Source organism: Podarcis erhardii, assembly GCF_964252035.2.
Source record: "Podarcis erhardii genome assembly, chromosome: 10".
NCBI lineage: Eukaryota > Metazoa > Chordata > Lepidosauria > Squamata > Lacertidae > Podarcis > Podarcis erhardii.
This window is the reverse complement of record NC_138500.1, coordinates 4,717,097-4,735,805: the sequence shown is the minus strand read 5'-3', so window position 1 is coordinate 4,735,805 and position 18,709 is coordinate 4,717,097. Positions and strand designations below refer to the sequence as shown.

Sequence of the window (18,709 nt, the reverse complement as noted above, 5' to 3'; positions counted from 1 at the left end):
CTGCCTCTTGAGACCAGGGCTCTGCAGGATCTGATTTCTTTCCGCAGGGCCCGTAAGACAGAGTTGTTCCGCCTGGCCTTTGGCTTGGAGCCAATTTGATTCCCTCCCCCTCTTTCTTTTTCCTTTCTCCTCCTGTGATGAGGCTGCATTTTAATATTTTAATGTTTCAATATTTTAATGTTGTCTTTTAATCTTGTTTTTAAGTTGTAATCATTCAACTTGTTTTTATTATTTCTTGTTAGCCGCCCTGAGCCCGGCCTTGGCTGGGGAGGGCAGGGTATAAATAAAAATTATTATTATTATTATTATTATTTCCTCCCCTCCCAGGGGTCGCTGAGCCCACCGAGGTGCGCGACAACGGGGACGGCACCCACACGGTGAACTACACTCCAGCCACGGACGGGCCCTACACAGTCGCTGTTAAGTACGCCGGTCAAGAGGTGCCCCGCAGGTGAGCAGGGAGACCCAAAGGGAGGTTTTTTTTGGGGGGGGAGAAGGCAGCTTCCCCTTTGGGAACCCTGCAAGGTTGGTGAGGCCGAGAGGCGGGGTCTTGGGGACATGGTCTGACTGGTCTCTTCTTCCAGCCCATTCAAGATCAAGGTGCTTCCGGCGCACGACGCCAGCAAGGTGCGCGCCAGCGGCCCCGGGCTCAACGCTTCTGGCATCCCCGCCAGCTTGCCGGTGGAGTTCACCATCGATGCCCGAGATGCTGGCGAGGGGCTGCTCACCGTGCAGATCTTGGTGAGTGGCGGGTGTTGGCATGGTGGGTTGGGGCTCCCTGCATTGCCTGGGCAGGGGCAGGGACAAATGAGCAGCGGGGGTGCTCCAGGCTGTGCTGGCGGGGGCTGATGGGAGTTGTAGTCCAAAATGGCTATGCTAGTTATGGATAATGGGAGTTGTAGTCCAAAAAGGCTGTGCTGGTTCTGGCTGATGGGAGTCCAAAATGGCTGTGCTGGTTCTGGCTGATGGGAGTTGTAGTCCAAAATGGCTGTGCTGGTTCTGGCTAATGGGAGTTGTAGTCCAAAGCATTTGGAGGGCACCCGGATGGCAAAGGCAGTGATGTGGGGGTGCCCACGAGACTACTTCCTGTTCTGAAGTACCTACCCTCATTCTGACCTCACGAGTGAATTGGGCTGCGTACTCAGTGCCGATTTCTAAGAGCTGCATTTCGTATAAGCTCAGAGGCACTCTCTTCTTGTTGCATCGTACACACCCTAACATAGGGCATGGTTGTGGATAAAGGGTTCTGGGGCCTCATCCACCAGTATGTTTGGACTTAGAGAAGCCTCTGATCTTCAGTTCCCCACCCCCATTCATAGAATCACAGAATTGTTTTTGGTCTTCCAGGACCCTGAGGGCAAGCCCAAGAAAGCCAACATCCGGGACAATGGCGACGGCACCTACACTGTCTCCTACGTCCCGGACATGACGGGCCGCTACACCATCACCATCAAATATGGCGGCGACGAGATCCCTTACTCGCCCTTCCGCATCCATGCTCTGCCCGCGGGCGATGCCAGCAAGTGCCTGGTCACAGGTAGGAGTCTCCCAATGCCCGCCTTGCCAACTCCCGTCCAGCCGGTCTCATCCCCCGGAGTGGGGCACCAGAACGCAAGTATCTAGTTCTCATGCCCTCTCTGTCCCCTGCCTCCCCCTCCTTTTTGCCTCCATCTTGTGCCGTCTTCGAGGAGGCGATCGGGCGAGAGAGAGTCACTTCTCCAGACGACCCGTATATCGGGCCCGGCTTATTTCATTTATTCCTTTTGATTTCCTTGCTGCATCTACCGTATTTTTCGCTCCATAGGACGCACCCGACCATAGGACGCACCTTGTTTTAGAGGGGGAGAACAAGAAAAAAAATTTCTCCCCCTCTCTGCTCAGCGCCCCTTCAGTGAAGCGGCAGGAGAAACGCAGCCCCTTCTTGTCGCTGAAGGGGTGCTGCGCAGAGAGGGGGAGATTTCTCTCTCTCTTGTTCACCCCCTCTAAAACAAGGTGCGTTCGGTGCGTTCAAGGTGCGTTCACCTGAAGCCTCCGGGTTCCCGCTGCGCTCTGGAGGCTTCAGGCAGCTACCTTGGAAGCCTGGAGAGCGAGAGGGGTCGCTGCGCACTGACCCCTCTCGCTCTCCATGCTTCAGTGAAGGCAACCTGAATCCTCAGGAGCACAACGGGAGTTCCCACCGTTCTCCAGAGGCTTCAGGTTCCTTTCGACCTGCTCTTTGGGACTGGGGGGGGGGAGCGCTGCTTTCCCCCACTGCCAGCCTCAAAGAGCATGTCGGGGAGCAGCGCAAAGGCTGTGCGCAGCCTTTCCGCTGCCCCCCAAGCTTGTGGGGCTGGCGGTGGGGGGTTGCGCTGCTTTCCCCACTGCCAGCCTCAAAGATCCCTGAAGCCTTTGGAGTCTTGCTCTCCCGGTTTCAGCAAAAGGAACCTGAAGTCTCCAGAACGCAGTGGGAACTCGCACTGCGCTCCGAAGGCTTCAGGCGGCTATCCCTGAAGCCTGGAGAGCGAGAGGGGTTGGTGCGCACCGACCCCTCTCGCTCTCCAGGCTTCAGTGAAGGCAACCCGAAGCCTCCGGAGCGCGGAGGGAGCGCCCCCTCTGCGCTTCGGAGGCTTCGCGTTGCTATCGCTGAAGCCAAGGAGCCTGCATTTGCTCCGTAGGACGCACACACATTTCCCCTTAATTTTTGGAGGGGAAAAAGTGCGTCCTATAGAGCGAAAAATATGGTACATCCCTTCCCTCCAAGGAGCTCAAGGTGGCGTATATGCTCTTCCCCCCCTTCATTACCCCTACAACAACAACAACCTTGCAAGGAAGGTTAGGCTGAGAGGTGGCCCAAGGAGCTTCATGTCCGATTGTGAATTCGAACCCTGGTCTCGCCCAGGCCCGAGTCCTGCACTCTATAAACTTTTGCACGGAAGTCAGAACAAAGCTTTTCAGGGAATCTGTATGCCACCAAAAAATACTTCTTTGGAGCGAACGGTTCATAATTTTTAAGAATAAAATAATAGTACCGCAATCAGCCCTGATTCGCTGCCACGGCGGCAGGTATATGGGCCTTGCTGCCGATTCTCATGGCTGTCTCTTCTTCTTCCTTTCTGCAGTGTCCATAGGAGGCCACGGACTGGGTAAGTACCCGTGGGGCCCCCTGCCCTGGATCTTGGGGGTGGGCACATGGTAATATCCTGGTACCCCATTCAAGCAGCGCTATTCCTGCCCACCAGCCTAAGAACAGAGGAGGCAGCCTTACGACAGAATTGCAGAACTGGAAGGCGCCCTGCAATGGCAGATCTGGGGACACGAAGGAGAGATTCGCGCTAAAACGCCGGCGCTTTTGAAATGGAATGAAATTGCAAACTGATGTGGAAATGGCAGAAATAGAGAGCTGAACTTAAGATCAGAAAGTTGAGAATTTGGGCGGATAGCTCCGAGTGGATGGCTTTCCTTGATGGGTTTGCATTGCCATCTGGCGGTTAGCTAATCCAAACATGATTCCGAGCACATTAGATCGAATTAGTAATCGCTTTAACAGATGCTGTCTTTATGGCCATGCTCTAACAAACATTTTTGGGCAGCCGCCTCCCTTGGTTCCGAAAATTCATCGCCCCCAGAGCTCCCTCCCCTACAAAAAGCATTATGCACAACCCTCCAAGGAAGATAATGTCATGATAAAATTCAAAACGGTAACCATTAATTGCACGCTTGTTGCAAAATCCCATTAACATAACACCGGTCTTGAAAGACCTACATTGGTATGTTTCTGAGCACAATTCAAAGTGCTGGTGTTGACCTTTAAAGCCCTAAACGGCCTCAGCCTAGTATACCTGAAGGAGCGTCTCCACCCCCATCGTTCAGCCCAGACACTGAGGTCCAGCTCCAAAGCCCTTCTGGTGGTTCCCTCGCTGCAAGAAGCCAAGTTACAGGGAACCAGGCAGAGGGCCTTCTTGGTGGTGGCACCCGCCCTGTGGAACACCCTCCCACCAGATGTCAAAGAGAACAACAACTACCAAACTTTTAGAAGACATCTGAAGGCAGCCCTGTTTAGGGAAGCTTTGAATGTTTAATAGGTTATTGTATTTTACTGTTCTGTTGGAAGCCGGCCAGAGTGGCTGGGGAAACCCAGGCAGATGGGCGAGGTATAAATAATAAACAAACAAACAAACAAATAAATAAATAAATAAATAAAATCTGGACAGCGTCATCATAGAAGGGACTGCATGCAATCATTCACCCAATGTGGGTTTTGAACCCACGTCCCTAAGATTGAGTCCAGTGCTCTACCAACTTGGTTTTATTAATTCCACAAAACTGGGGGACTCGATCCGCTGAGATCAGCTTTTCAAAGGCTGGTGTTCATTTAGCAAGAGCCCTGGATGCCCCATTTAGTAACTGCTTGGCCGCTCAGTCAATTCCGAATAGATGGGATGGAGGGAGTGATACCAGTTTCTCAATACCAGCTGAGAAAGAGAGCCCTTGACTCTGCACCAACCTGACTTATCTCTCTGTCCGCCTGCATCCGCGGTTCCCTCTCCAATCCTGCACCTTCTCCGGCCTCTGACTCTCGTCTCCCGGCTGCCAGGGGCTCCCCCAGATCACTGATCCCTTCTTGCAAGTCACCACTTCACCTGGTGGCTGCTCCTCTACATCCAGCCAGATCATCCCGACATCGAGTCGCTAATAATAATAATAATAATAATAATAATAATAATAATAATAATTTATTATTTATACCCTGCCCATCTGGCTGGGCTTCCCCAGCCACTCTGGGCGGCTTCCCAAAAAATATTAAAATACTATTACACATCAAACATTCAAAGCTTCCCTAAACAGGGCTGCCTTCAGGTGTCTTCTAGAAGTCTGGTAGTTGTTGTTCTCTTTGACATCTGATGGGAGGGCGTTCCACAGGGCGGGTGCCACCACCAAGAAGGCCCTCTGCCTGGTTCCCTGTAACCTCACTTCCCACAGGGAGGGAACTGCCAGAAGGCCCTTGGTGCTGGACCTCAGGGTCCAGGCTGAACAATTGGGGTGGAGACGCTCCTTCAGGGATACAGGGCCGAGGCCTTTCGGTTTGGCTGAGTTCTCCTCCCCGCCTTACCCTAACCAAGGTGTTCTCGATCCTTTACCTGCAGGTACCTGCCTGGGCCCCACCATCCAGATCGGGGAGGAGACGGTGATCACCGTGGACGCCAAGGCAGCGGGAAAAGGCAAGGTCACCTGCAAGGTGTCCACGCCAGATGGAGCCGAGCTGGACGTCGACGTGGTGGAGAACCACGACGGCACGTTTGACATCTACTACACGGCCCCCGAGCCCGGCAAATACGTCATCACCATCCGCTTCGGGGGAGAGCAGATCCCCAACAGCCCCTTCCATGTGGTGGTGAGTTATGGGGTGAAACCGGGGCAAAAGGGCTACCTGGGTCAAGCTGGGCTGGTGCAGCCGTAAAATCATGGGGCAGAGCTTGTGATGGGTGGGGAGAGGAAGAGAGCCTTATTGGAGGCTGCTATTGTAGCCTTATTGGAGTTCACCGATTGGGTCTGCGTTGGTCCCGGGAGGGAGGCAGGAAGTCAAATGACACCGAGGGTTGATTCAGAGAACGGGTTCTTTATTTCTGCTCTCCGGAGCAGCAGAAAGGCACTTGCGTGGTCAGTCCACAGCAAGTCCAAAGAAATGAGAAATTTCATGGAGGATATATATCCTCCAGGCACCCCCTCCCCCCTCCCCCAGGAATCCAGCCACGTCAGCTTATACACGCAGGTTGACATCACAGATGTTCCTGCTCCGGTACTCTTAACCATAAAAGGGCTTTCCTTCCTGTATTCCTGACCATAAAAGGGTATTCCTGTTCCTATATTCTTATCTTGGAACAAGAGGTCACCAACTCCAAGAACATACTCTGGCACTGTTCCCGGACTAGGTCTGTGTGTCAGAGTGTGGTCAGGACGTAAGATAAGACCTAGATATGCCATCCCTAATCCACTGGAACAGCCAAGGTCATCCGTTGCCGTGACTGATAAAGGAGAGAGCTTTGTTTATACAGCTGTGTTCTTGTTATGCATTTGCTCTACGGCTCAAGTTTATGCATTTTAGAAATGCTAAGAAGAAAAGGGGGGGTTGGGTCCTGTTTCAAACTGACTGCACAGAAACCCATTCCTTCACTATTTAGTTTATTTATTTATTTTATTGCATTTGTATCGGCCCTTTCTCTTCAAGGAGCTCAAGGTGGCATATATGGTTCCTCCCCCCCCCCATTTAATTCCCACGACCTCCTTGCGAGGTAGGTTAGGCAGTAAAAAAACGGGTTAGGAGGGCAGATCTTGGAAATGACAGGTTAGGCAGTTAGCTTAACGTCTGTCACTGGAAAACTGGTCAAAAGTATTGTTAAAGATAAAATAGCCAAGCACATAGAACAGGGGTCAGCAAACTTACCGCACCTCGGGCCGGTGTCTCCAGCAACGATTGCGCGGCGGGCCAGAGGGTGGGGGAGCATGTGCCCATACGCATGCACACACGCTATTTCCGGCGCACTTCCGGTTCGGAGGAGCACTGGAAATAGCTTGTGCGCATATGCACGTGACTCCTCCGACCCGGATGTGCACCTAAAATAACGCTTGCGCATGCGCACAAGCTACCGTATTTTTCGCTATAAGAGACGCACCCAGCCATAAGATGCGCCTAGTTTTAGAGGAGGAGAACAAGAAAAAAAATATTCTTTCCCTCTCTGTGCAGCGCCTCTCCAGCAAAGCGAAGCCAGGAGAAGCGGAGCCCCTTCCATTTCTCCTCCCGCTTCGCTGAAGGGGCGCTGCGCAGAGAGGGAAAGCTGTGCAGCGCCTCTCCAGCAAAGCGAAGCCTGGAGAGCAAGAAGGATCAGTGCGCACCAATCCCTCTTGCTCTCCTGGCTTCAGGGATAGCTGCCCAAAGCCTCCGGAGTGCAGCAGGAGCACTCCCGCTGCACTCCGGAGGCTTCTCGTTGCTTTCACTAAAGCCATGGAGCCTGCATTCGCTCCATAAGATGCACACACATTTCCCCTTAATTTTTAGGAGGGGAAAAGTGCGTCTTATAGAGCAAAAAATACAGTATTTCCTGTGAGATAAAATGGCGTCTGGCACGTTTCTTCCTGTGCCACTGTACGTCCGTGCCAATAGAAAACACGAGCTCCCTTGGCTCTCTTACTTAAGTCCTTAGCAGAGTCCTCGCAGCGGCAGAAGACTGTTGTCTTGTATGGGTAATAAATCAGACTGAATGCAGGCTTTCTTTCTAATCTCCAACAGTCTTTAATGAGTAGCACAACATCATAAATCAGCCCGGCAAATTGGCTGGCATTCTTTCGCTTCTCCGTCAAAAACGAAAGAAGTCACACACACAGAGAAAGGTTCCCGTATGTGAACATAACCACGCCTCAGAATGTGAGACATCACTCAGAACTGTTTAACCCTGTAAGTTCTGATTCTCCTCACATTTCTGGTGCTCTTCCGACCTGGAAGTGGGCAGCTGTGCAGCACAGCGCTGGTAAGAGCGGGCGGCGAGGATCGCCGTGGGCCAGATAAATGAGTCCCTAAGGCCTTATCTGACCCGCGGGCCTTAGTTTGGGGACCCCTGACATAGAAGAACAAGCCCTGCGGAAGCAGACCCAGCATGGCTTCTGCAAAGGAAAAGCCTGGCTCACAAACATATAGATAGAAGAGATCTGGTTGACATAGCGTACTTGGACTTTGCAAAAGCTTTTGGCAAAAGTAACTCACCAAAGATTCCTGACTGATCTCGGCAGTCGAGGAATAAGAGGTCTTCTTGTGGATCAGGAATTGCTCAAGTTTTGATGGCTGCTGCTGGCCTGTGGCTCCGGCGTGAGGTTGGTGGGGTGCAGAAAGGGTTCCAGCGGGCAGAGGTGGCTCGGACCCCGCGATCAAGTTTGCACCGTGCTGGCGCTGGCCCTGACCTGTCCCGTTGCTTCCCGCCAGGCCTGCGACTCCATCCCCCACGTCGAGGAGCCCTGCGACAGCGTCCAGCTCCGCCAGCCCTTCCAAGCGCCCCACACCAGCGGCTACCCCCCGCACTGGGTACCAGGAGCTTGCTCTCGCCTCTCTCGGACGCTCTGTCTTTTCCTGCTGCCTCTCTCCCCATCTCTCTGCCTCTCTTGGGAAGAGGGGCTGCCCTTCTCCCTCCTCGGGGAAAAGCCCCCGAGAGCCACACACACACTCCACGTGGCTCTTTAAAGGGAGCGCTGAGCAGAGCCTCCCGGCTGCATTCGCTCCCTAAGACACGCACACATTTCCCCTTACTTTTTAGGAGGGGAAAAGGTACGTCTTATGGAGCGAAAAATACGGTAGCTATTTTTAGCTGTTTGTTTTCCCCAACTGGCAGCCGACAGGTCCAAGCAGGAGATGGTGGCGCTTGCCTGTTTCCTATGCCCAGGGCGATGGCCAGGACTGTCCTGCTTCCGTGGGGTGCCTACTCTCTCGCTGCTCCCCCCTTTTCCTTGCAGCTCTGTGCCTCTTTTCGGCCTGCCTGCCCCTCCAGCGCTGCTGTGGCGGGTGCCCCCTGCTCTCCTTTGCCCTCACTTCGCCGTCGGGCGCTCTCCTTCCCTCCCTCTGCCTGTACTTAGTCCTTTCTCTCTCTTTCTCTCCCTCTCTCTCTCCTTCTCTCCTTTCCGCCCCCTCCCCCCTCCCCCCACCAGGCTACGGACGAGCCCGTTGCCCCGCCAGAGACCATGGACTCCATGCTGCGCCCCTTCAACCTGGTCATCCCCTTCACCGTCCAGAAGGGGGACATCACAGGTAGGGGTGACTCCCCCAAAAAACATCTGGAGAGCCCCAGGACTGGCAGAGGCCTTGGGATGCTCAGGGATGGGGAATGCATTTATTTACTTACAGTGGTGCCTTTGTTCTCAAACTTAATCTGTTCCGGAAGTCCATTCCAAAACCAGGCATATGGCTCCTGGCTGGGGAACCAAGGCTGAGCTTGGCAGTCCCTGCGCAATGTTGCTTAAAAGCTGCCTGCACCTTTACCATTTACAGTGGCCCCTTGGTTCTCCAACTTAATCCATTCTGGAAGTCCGTTCCAAAACCAAAGCGTTCCAAAACCAAGGCGCGCTTTCCCATAGAAAGCAATGCAAAACGGATCAATCCGTTCCAGACTTTTAAAAACAACCCCTAAAACAGCCATTGAACATGAATTTTGCTATCTAACAAGACCACTGATCCATAACATGAAAGCAATAAATGATGTACTGTAGTCACACAGTCAATCAATCCACCAGGAGCTGAACTGGGTTGCACACAGTCACAAAGACAATACAAAAAAAAGAGTCGCAAAAACAAAAACGCAAAATAATTAGCAAAAACAGACCTCAGCGTAACACTCAAATCGGAAGCATGGCACTCAAAACGGAGCACATTCAGCTTCCGAAAAACCTTCGCAAACCAGAACATTTACTTCTGGGTTTGCAGGGTTTGGGGTCCAAGTTGTTTGAGTACCAAGACGTTTGAGAACCAAGGTACCACTCTATTTGGTTTTTCTGATTGAAATTTTGCTGTTGCATATCCAACATACAACATACAAACAAGATTCCAAAGAATTTCCTGGACTTACAGTGGTGCCTTCGTTCTCAAACTTAATCCGTTTCAGAAGTCCATTCCAAAACCAGGCGTGTGCCTCCTGGCTGGGGAACCAAGGCTGAGCTTGGCAGTCCCTGCGCAATGTTGCTTAAAAGCTGCCTGCACCTTTACCATTTACAGTGGTACCTTGGTTCTCAAACTTAATCCGTTCCAAAACCAAAGCATTCCAAAACCAAGGTGCGTTTTCCCATAGAAAGCAATGCAAAACGGATCAATCCGTTCCAGACTTTAAAAAATAACCCCTAAATCAGCAATTTAACATGAATTTTGCTAGCTAACGAGACCATTGATCCATAAGATGAAAGCACTAATCAATTTATAAAATAAATAAAACAGTATTGTAGATGATGAAAATTGAAATTAATTTTTTTTCTTACCTGCACTGATGATAGTCATTGTTTTGAAGGGGGGCTTTTATCCATTTCCACTGTCACACAGTCAATCAATCAGTAGCTGAACTGCGTTCCACACAGCTACAAAAACAAAAAATAAAAACTACACACAGCAAGCGTGTTTTGTGTTGTGTAGGCTCCTATGATGGAAGTCATGGCCCCCGCCTGCTTGCCTGCTCCCTAAAATATCCCTGGTTTGCTCCTTTCTATATATAGGGTGCCTACATTCCGCATGGACTGATTGCATGTACAAAATGTGCAAATGGCTTGAGATACCTATTAGGTCCATCAATTACCATATAGCATATATTCAACACAAAAAACAGCGACAATTTTTTGTTGACAAAGGACAGCTGGACGTAGAAAGGGCCCCATTACCTTCAGTAGCTGAGGGCCTCATCAAACCTAAATCCGTCCCCGTCCCCATTGCTCAACTTTAGATTGCCATGCCAGCCAGACTTAGTGGCACAGCCTCAATGAGGACTGGAGAATTGATGAATGTTGAGAGGGGAGGGACCAAGCTCTGCGCTGCAGCTAAGGACGCTTGTCCCGCAGGAGGTCCCAGAGTTCAAGGGATTCCGACTCAACATTAAAACAACAAAATTGAAATTATTATGAGGAAGGACTTCCTGATGGTGAGAGGTGTTTGACAGCAGAATGACAGCAGAGTGGCGGATTATGGGGTGGGCGCAACTCTTAGGAACACAGCAGGCTCCCTTCTACGGAGTCAGGTGAGGTTTCTGAGTCTGGCCCCGAACCACGGCTCCTCATCATACCTTCAGGTCTTAACAGCGTTCCCTTTTCCTCCCCTTTCCCTCCCCCCCTCCCGGTCTCCAGGCGAGGTGCGGATGCCTTCTGGCAAGACGGCACGTCCGCACATCACCGACAACAAGGACGGCACCGTGACCGTGAAGTACGCTCCCGTGGAGAAGGGTCTCCACGAGATGGACATCAAGTACGATGGAAACCACATCCCAGGTGAGAGGTCCTGCCGGGGATTCTTCAGCTTCGGTTCCTGCATTGCAGCGGGTTGGGCTGGATCAGCGGCGTAGCGTGGGTTGTCAGCACCCGGGGCAAGGCAAGTAATTTGTGCCCCTAACCCCTAACCTGCCGCCGCTGCCAGCTTCTTCTTGCTGCTGCCTGGGCTGGGGTATTTACGGTAAGGTAGCCACGGCGGCGGCGGCGGCGGGTCCGTGTCAGGTGATCTGAGGCGAGTTGCCGCTGGCGCTGCCGCCCAAACGACGCCGCTTGCCCGGAGGAGGAGGAGGGCAGAGAGGCGAGGAAAATGCAACATGGCCCAGCAGCTGCAGCAGCAGCGGCGGCAGCGGGGCTGTGAGGAGGGGCTGCCTGGTGCGCCCTCCGTGGCCCTGACGCGCGGGGACCGTGGCGAGCGCTGAGAGCCGCTGCCTGCCGGATGCCTTCAGCCCGGACGCGCGCACAGCTCATCGGTTCCGCGAGACATGGGGCTCTGCTACAGCCTGCGCCCGAGGCTCTTCGGCGACTCCGGAGGCGGCGAGCGCCCCCCCCCAGATGTTGCGCCCGGTGCGGCTGGCCCCCCTGCACCCCCCGCGCTACACCACTGGGCTGGATGACCTCTGAGGGGCCCTTCCAACTCTGCAACATTATGGTTCAGTGGTACAAAGCATTTTTGAAAGCCACTGCATCCCATGTAGCCCCGGTCTCCTTCCCACTCCTCCTTTCCTGCGGGGTTTCTGTTGCCCTTTGTCCCGAACCACACAATTGTGATCCTTAAGGCAGTTTGTGTGGTCAGAGCAACAGCGGCACAAAGGTGAAGCTCACAGACCCATGAATCGCACTGGCTCACATAGAGGAATCCTCGTGCCTTAGCCGACACATTTGTAGAAACCGAGTCACGTTGTCAGAGGAAAAGCACGCCTGCATTATCAGAGCAGGGAGCGGCCGCCGAGACCACATAACACCGGTCTTGTAAGACCTACATTGGCTCCCAGTATGTTTCCAAGCACAATTCAAAGTGTTGGTGCTGACCTTGAAAGCCCTAAACAGCCTCAGTCCAGTATACTTGAAGGAGCGTCTCCACCCTCATCGTTCTGCCCGGACACTGAGGTCCAGCGCCAAGGGCCTTCTGGCGGTTCCCTCCCTGTGAGAAGCCAAGTTACAGGGAACCAGACAGAGGGCCTTCTCGGTAGTGGCACCCGCCCTGTGCAAACCCTCCCATCAGATGTCAAGGAAATAAACAACTATCCAACTTTTAGAAGACATCTGAAGGCAGCCCTCTTTAGGGAAGTTTTTAATGTTTGATGTTTTTTCATGTTTTTAATACAGTGGAACCTTGGGTTGCGAATGTGATCCATGCGGGAGGCACGTTCACAGCCCCCAGCATTCGCAACCCACAGTGCCGCATCTGATGTGATTTGGCACTTCTGTGCATTCGCAAAGAGCGATTTAGTGCTTCTGCGCATGCGCGAGTGCTGCAACCCGGATGTAACTCGTTCCGGTACTTCCGGGTTTTGGCGCGTCTGTAACCTGAAAACTCGTAACCTGAAGTGTCTGTAACCCGAGGTACCACTGTATTCTGTTGGGAGCCAGATGGGCAGGGTATATATTATTATTATTATCATTATTGAGCTGGATGCCAGATTCAATGGGCAGAGCACTAGAATCGAATTTGGGAAGATTCAGGACATCTGAAAGTCTCACGCCCACTGACCGTTTTTACTTTTTCACATGTACTATTCATGCATGTGCTAAAATTTCCACTGCAACGCCACTCCAGAAAAGTTGCGCACTGGGGTTTATTGGCGTTTTTGGTAGTGGCACCTGCCCTCCCACCAGATGTCAAAGAGAACAATAACTACCAGACTTTTAGAAGACATCTGAAGGCAGCCCTGTTTAGGGAAGCTTTTAATGTTTGATGTATTACTGTATTTTAATATTTTTTGGGAAACTGCCCAGAGTGGCTGGGAAAGGGCAGGCAGATGGGCAGGGTATAAATTATTATTATTATTATTATTATTATTATTATTATTATTATTATTATTATTTCACTCCAGCCTGCTCAGAGCACCCCACTCAACCTGTTCTCCAAGTCTGCTCTGAAGTCTCTGATCGCTCTCTCTTGTGCATGTCTACACGTAAATCGGTACTCATTTCTGAGCACCAGAAATGGAGGGAATTAGAAATGTTTTTTTTTTCAAACGGCCTGGCCTGGCCTGGCGCTGTGCCCCTCCCGCTGACGCCTCTTATCTCTGCACCTAGGGAGCCCTCTCCAGTTCTACGTGGATGCCATCAACGCCCGCCATGTCAGCGCTTACGGGCCTGGGCTGAGCCACGGCATGGTTAACAAGCCAGCGACCTTCACCATCGTCACCAAGGATGCCGGAGAAGGTAAGACTGGCGCCTCCACCTGGCCTGGGTGTCCGTCTGTCGGGGATTCTGTAGCCATGACTCCTGCATCATTGGGGCTGGACTAGATGACCCCTGGGGTTCCTTCCAACTCAGAAAGCGCTGCACTTTCCTTCATTTGGAGGTTTTTAAGCAGATGATATAGGGACGTGGGTGGCGCTGTGGGTTAAACCACAGAGCCTAGGGCTTGCTGATCAGAAGGTCGGTGGTTCGAATCTACATTCAAAAACCAACAAGCCTGCTATCCCAGCTATCCCAACCTGGTTAGCCCCCCAAAACTCTGATACCCCATTTTTAAATACAATACACTCCCATAGAGACTACCTTACACTTCATTTGAAACCAAAATCGCATTTGGGTAGAAACTGTTTCTCAGGCGGCTAGTCCTGGTCTTTAGAACCCTGTACCTTCTTCCAGAAGGCAGAAGCTGAAAGAGATCATTTCCGGGGTGCGCACAATCCTGCGCTATCTCTGCCGCTTTCTTATGACACCTAGAAGCATAGATTTGATCCAAGGTGGGAAGAGTGCACCCAATTATTCTCTCCGCAGTCTTCACAACCCTGGACAGCGTTGTTGTTTCCCTGACCGTGCAGCTCCCAAACCACACACACAGACCGCTCTCTGGTGTCCATAGCCAGGGCAAAGTTGCCCCAAGATCTCCCAGGTGATGGAGGAGGGAAGGTGGACCGGCTGGTACCCGAGGACAGGTGTGGAGGCGAGAGGGATGTCAGGCAGGGCAGCGTCCAATCCAGGGGACCTTGCATGCACGCAGCCGACTGACAGCAGTGCAGAAGCTGAAAGGGAAGAGAGGGGAAAATAGAGCATTTCTGTGGTTTCTGGGTGGAAGGGAGGACCAGCCAGTGCCAGTCCTGTGACCCGGCTGCTTTCTCCTCACCCCAGGAGGCCTGTCGCTTGCTGTGGAGGGTCCCTCCAAGGCCGAAATCACCTGCAAGGACAACAAAGATGGCACCTGCACTGTCTCCTACTTGCCGACGGCCCCCGGGGATTACAACATCATCGTGCGCTTCGACGACAAGCACATACCCGGCAGCCCCTTCACCGCCAAGATCACCGGTGAGCCTTGCTCTCCAGTTAATGTGGGACGACGCGACGGCACTTCTTCCCCTTTCGCCGTTGGGCCCGCTCTCATTTTGCACCCACCGCTCAGAACCCCGGTGACCCGAATTCCTACAGACTACCCTGGATTATCTTGTGGGGGGACTTGCGTGAGGGGAAACTTAATACAGCAGTAGCTCTGGTTGCGAACGGGATCCGTTCCGGAGGCCCGTTCGCGACATGAAAAGAACGCAACCCACAGCGGCGCGTATGCGTGGGTTGCGATTCGCTGCTTTTGCGCAGTGCCTGACGTCATTTTGCGCTTCTGTGCATGTGCATGCGCGAACGGCGAAACCCGGAAGTAACCCTTTCTGGTACTTCCGGGTCGCCGCGGGACGTAACCTGAAAAAAAAACATAAGCTTAAGCGGATGTAACATGAGGTATGACTGTAATTTGGAGTCTCTGGCATGATTTGATCAAAGAAACAAGAATGGTTTTATTAAACAAAGGAAGTTTATGACACAAAGTGGGTAAAACAGGTTACTTATAAATGTCATTTCACTTCAGTTGTTGCACAGCCGCTTAATACTTTGGTTCTTAAACAAGATGGTACTTCCCATCAGTTACACACTCCTTAGACAATCCTGAGCTACTCCAGGTAACAGACCCAAGGGATCTCCACCCCCTCTTAACTGGTTTGGGGAGTCTTCTCCCCAGTTTTTAATGTGTGATATTTTAGTGTATTTTTGGTTTCTATGGAAGCCGCCCAGAGTGGCTGGGGAAACCCAGCCAGATGGGCGGGGTACAAATAAGAAATTATTATTATTATTATTATTATTATTATTATTATTATTATTATTCTCTTTTTGTAGAAGAATCTCTCCCCTCTTGACTGGAATAAGTCCCACGTAGGCTGTATCCTTACAGCTTCTACTTCTCCTGGCTCAGCCTCAGTCTCCCAGTTAATTCCTGACCTAATTACTCTTACACAGGGGTCAGCAAACATTTTCAGCAGGGGGCCGGTCCACTGAATCTCAGACCTTGTGGGGGGCTGAACTATATTGCTTTTTTGTGGGGGAGGGAATGAATGAATTCCTCTGCCCCACAAATAACCCAGAGATGCATTTTAAATAAAAGGACACATTCTACTCATGTAAAAACACCCTGATTCTGGGACCGTCCCGTCCGCGGGCCGGATTTAGAAGGCGATTGGGCTGGATCTGGCCCCCGGGCCTTAGTTTGCCTACCCATGCTCTTACAGATAACCACACATTGTCTTTCACCCTAAGCTCAGAGACTTGTTTCTCTAGCTTGTGACATATTCCTCAGAGTGGATGTTTCTACCCAGAACCAACTCCTTCTCCTCTCTCACTCCCTGTCTCCCAACCTCTGTCCCAACCTACCAACTGTTTCTCAAAATCCCACCCTCTTGCTCCCGCCCCTCCCCAAAGACTTCTCGAACCCGCCCGTTGCAGCGAATGAGAGCCAGAGGCAGACAGCCTCCTGAATCCAAACAGCTGGCAACTGCAGGAGGGGAAAGGGGTGCTCTGGGGCTCAGATATATTATGATGCGAGGTTACGAAATGAGGGCCCTGTTCTACCAAGGGAGAAGAATTAGAATACAGTGGTACATCTGGATACACCTCTGGTTGCGTATCCTTCAGGTTATGCGCACGGCACATTTTTTTGGGTTTCGTCGCACATTCATGCACAGAAGCGCTCTATGCCCGGCACACATACGCAGAACGGGCACCTCCGGTTGCGAATTCCTCGGGATCCGACCGGAGCTCTGGAACGGATCCTGTGCACAACCGGAGGTACCGCTGTATTTCTTCTGACATCCCCGCGTCGCGCTCGGTCTCGCTCACGGACTTCTCCTTCCCAGGCGACGATTCCATGCGCACCTCTCAACTGAATGTGGGAACTTCCACCGACGTCTCTCTGAAGATCACTGAGAGTGACCTGAGCCTGCTCACGGCCAGTATCCGTGCGCCGTCCGGCAACGAAGAACCCTGCTTGCTCAAGCGCCTGCCGAACCGGCACATCGGTGAGTTTGCTGAGAGTTTTTTCCATTTTTTGTTGCAAATTTTGCTCACCGACAGACAGAGCAGACCTATGAAAACTCGCAAAGGTGTGCTCTCTTGACGCCTTACATTTCAAGCCCACCTTTCTCGAGTGGGGGGGGGGTTGCGCAGTTCTGCTGCTCCTCCATTTTACCCCCATGACGACAACCCTATGAGGTAGGTCAGGCTGAGGGAGATGAAGAGACTAGCCCAGTGAACTTCATCCCCCCCCCCAATTTTTTAAATTCATTTTATAACACAAATAAAGAACACAAACAAAAAAACAAACAAATTCTTATCTTATCCTTATTTTTCTAAACATTGTTAGGGGGCCTTCCCCAAGTCCCACCTATCTGATTTTCATTTTACTTCATCTTTAGCAGTTTAGATATATCATAATTTCTAACCATTTTTTAAAAAATCACACTTACTTTAACAACAACAACAACAACAATAATAATGATTATAATTTATTTATACCCCGCCCATATGGCTGGGCTTTCCCAGCCACTCTGGGCGGCTTCCAAAAACATATTAAAATACCGTAATACATCAAACATTAAAAGCTTCCCTAAGCAGGGCTGTCCCTTATTGGTCCCTTATTGATGGATGTCCCTTAAATTTCCCGGGTTTCAAAGGAAGCAGCTCCTCTCCCTCCCTCCCTGCTGGCCAGGGAGGAGGGAGGCTCCAACTGGGTTGCTTGGCTGCGTTGCTCACCCAATAAGGAGTCTGAGAACGACTGGGGGGTGGAGCTTGCCTGCCTTGTGCCCATCAAATCGGCCGCGTTGCCTGGGGACTCGCCTTTGCTCAGCGCTTCCCAGCTGAGAGGGAACGGTGGTTTTCCTTGCTGCATCCCCTTTGCCGGGTTGCTGTGCTGTGGGAACCACCACTTGAGGCTTCGTTTGGCTGCTGGCTGGGCTTTCTGCCTTTGGCTCAGAGGGGCTCAGAATTTGAACATACCTGTGCTCTGAAAATCCCTTATTTTGGCTGCTGATCCCTTATTTCCGAGGCTGCTGGTCCCTTATTTTCAAATCTGTAAGTCCCTTATTTTCAAATCTGTAAGCTATGGCACTGACTCTTCCCTCTCCCCCCCCCCCCAGGCATCTCCTTCACCCCCAAGGAGGTCGGGGAGCACGTGGTCAGCGTGAAGAAGAGCGGCAAACACGTCACTAACAGCCCCTTCAAGATCATGGTGGGGCAGTCAGAAATCGGAGACGCCAGCAAGGTTAAAGTTTCGGGAAAGGGGCTGGTGGAAGGGCGCACATTCGAGGTGTCTGAATTCATCGTGGACACACGCACTGCAGGTGAGGGGAGAAGGGGGCGTGGAGATGCGCCTGTTTGTCTTGGGATAGGAATTGTGGCAACGTAGACTTGGAAGGAACCCCAAAAGTCATCTAGCTCCCAGAATCTCGACTCGATCACACACGGTTTTAGCTTTTTTGTATTTCGTAAAACCTTTATTGGCATCACATACAACATCCAAAAGGGACGCGGGTGGCGCTGTGGGTTAAACCACAGAGCCTAGGACTTGCCGATCAGAAGGTCGGTGGTTCGAATCCCCACGACGGGGTAAGCTCCCGTTGCTCGGTCCCTGCTCCTGCCAACCTAGCAGTTCGAAAGCACCTCAAAGTGCAAGTAGATAAATAGGTACTGCTCCAGCGGGCAGGTAAACAGCGTTTCCGTGCGCTGCTCTGGTTCGCCAGAAGCGGCTTAGTCATGCTGGCCACATGACCCGGAAGCTGAACGCCGGCTTCCTCGGCCAGTAAAGCGAGAAGAGCGCCGCAACCCCAGAGTCGGCCTAATGGTCAGGGGTCCCTTGACCTTTTTACAACATCCAAAACAAATTAATACAGAATTTCCACTTCCCCAGTGGCACAAAACATTTGCTAAAAGAACAGAGGAAGAGCAGTCTAACGTCACATCTCTAGGTCTCCAGGTAGATCAGACGTCTGCAGTGTATTTTGACGACAAAAACCCAAATAGAGATATTTAGCCACTAACTTGGTGAGCTCCTGATCATTCCCCAGTAATAGAAAATGTATGACCTCCGACTCTGGTTTCCATTTGGGGCGTGTTTATTCTTTTATGAGGGATGTAAGGGAACTTACCAGGAACCTTATATTGAGAGACTTAAACAAGCCTGCAACCAGCTAGCCGCTGTGCTTTTTAAAGGGGAATGTAAAACTCTACTCAGTAAAGAAACTTG

At 51.7% G+C, this 18,709-nt stretch overlaps 1 protein-coding gene across 6 annotated transcripts in view; it reads left to right on the top strand.

Annotated features, from left to right (window-relative positions):
- Positions 1-18,709, top strand: part of FLNC (filamin C) — a 130,553-nt gene that overhangs the window by 91,086 nt on the left and 20,758 nt on the right. For 4 of the 6 annotated variants that reach the window (XM_081879569.1, XM_081879568.1, XM_081879564.1 and 1 more), the window contains 12 exons: positions 328-451; positions 585-741; positions 1,348-1,537; positions 3,099-3,122; positions 5,124-5,371; positions 7,952-8,050; positions 8,668-8,767; positions 10,837-10,977; positions 13,237-13,365; positions 14,284-14,457; positions 16,326-16,487; positions 17,604-17,807. In XM_081879569.1, coding sequence (XP_081735695.1) covers positions 328-451; positions 585-741; positions 1,348-1,537; positions 3,099-3,122; positions 5,124-5,371; positions 7,952-8,050; positions 8,668-8,767; positions 10,837-10,977; positions 13,237-13,365; positions 14,284-14,457; positions 16,326-16,487; positions 17,604-17,807 — 1,752 coding nt within the window. The remainder of the gene's footprint in view (positions 1-327; positions 452-584; positions 742-1,347; positions 1,538-3,098; positions 3,123-5,123; positions 5,372-7,951; positions 8,051-8,667; positions 8,768-10,836; positions 10,978-13,236; positions 13,366-14,283; positions 14,458-16,325; positions 16,488-17,603; positions 17,808-18,709) is intronic. The other 2 variants (XM_081879567.1, XM_081879565.1) reach the window with 1 other exon arrangement.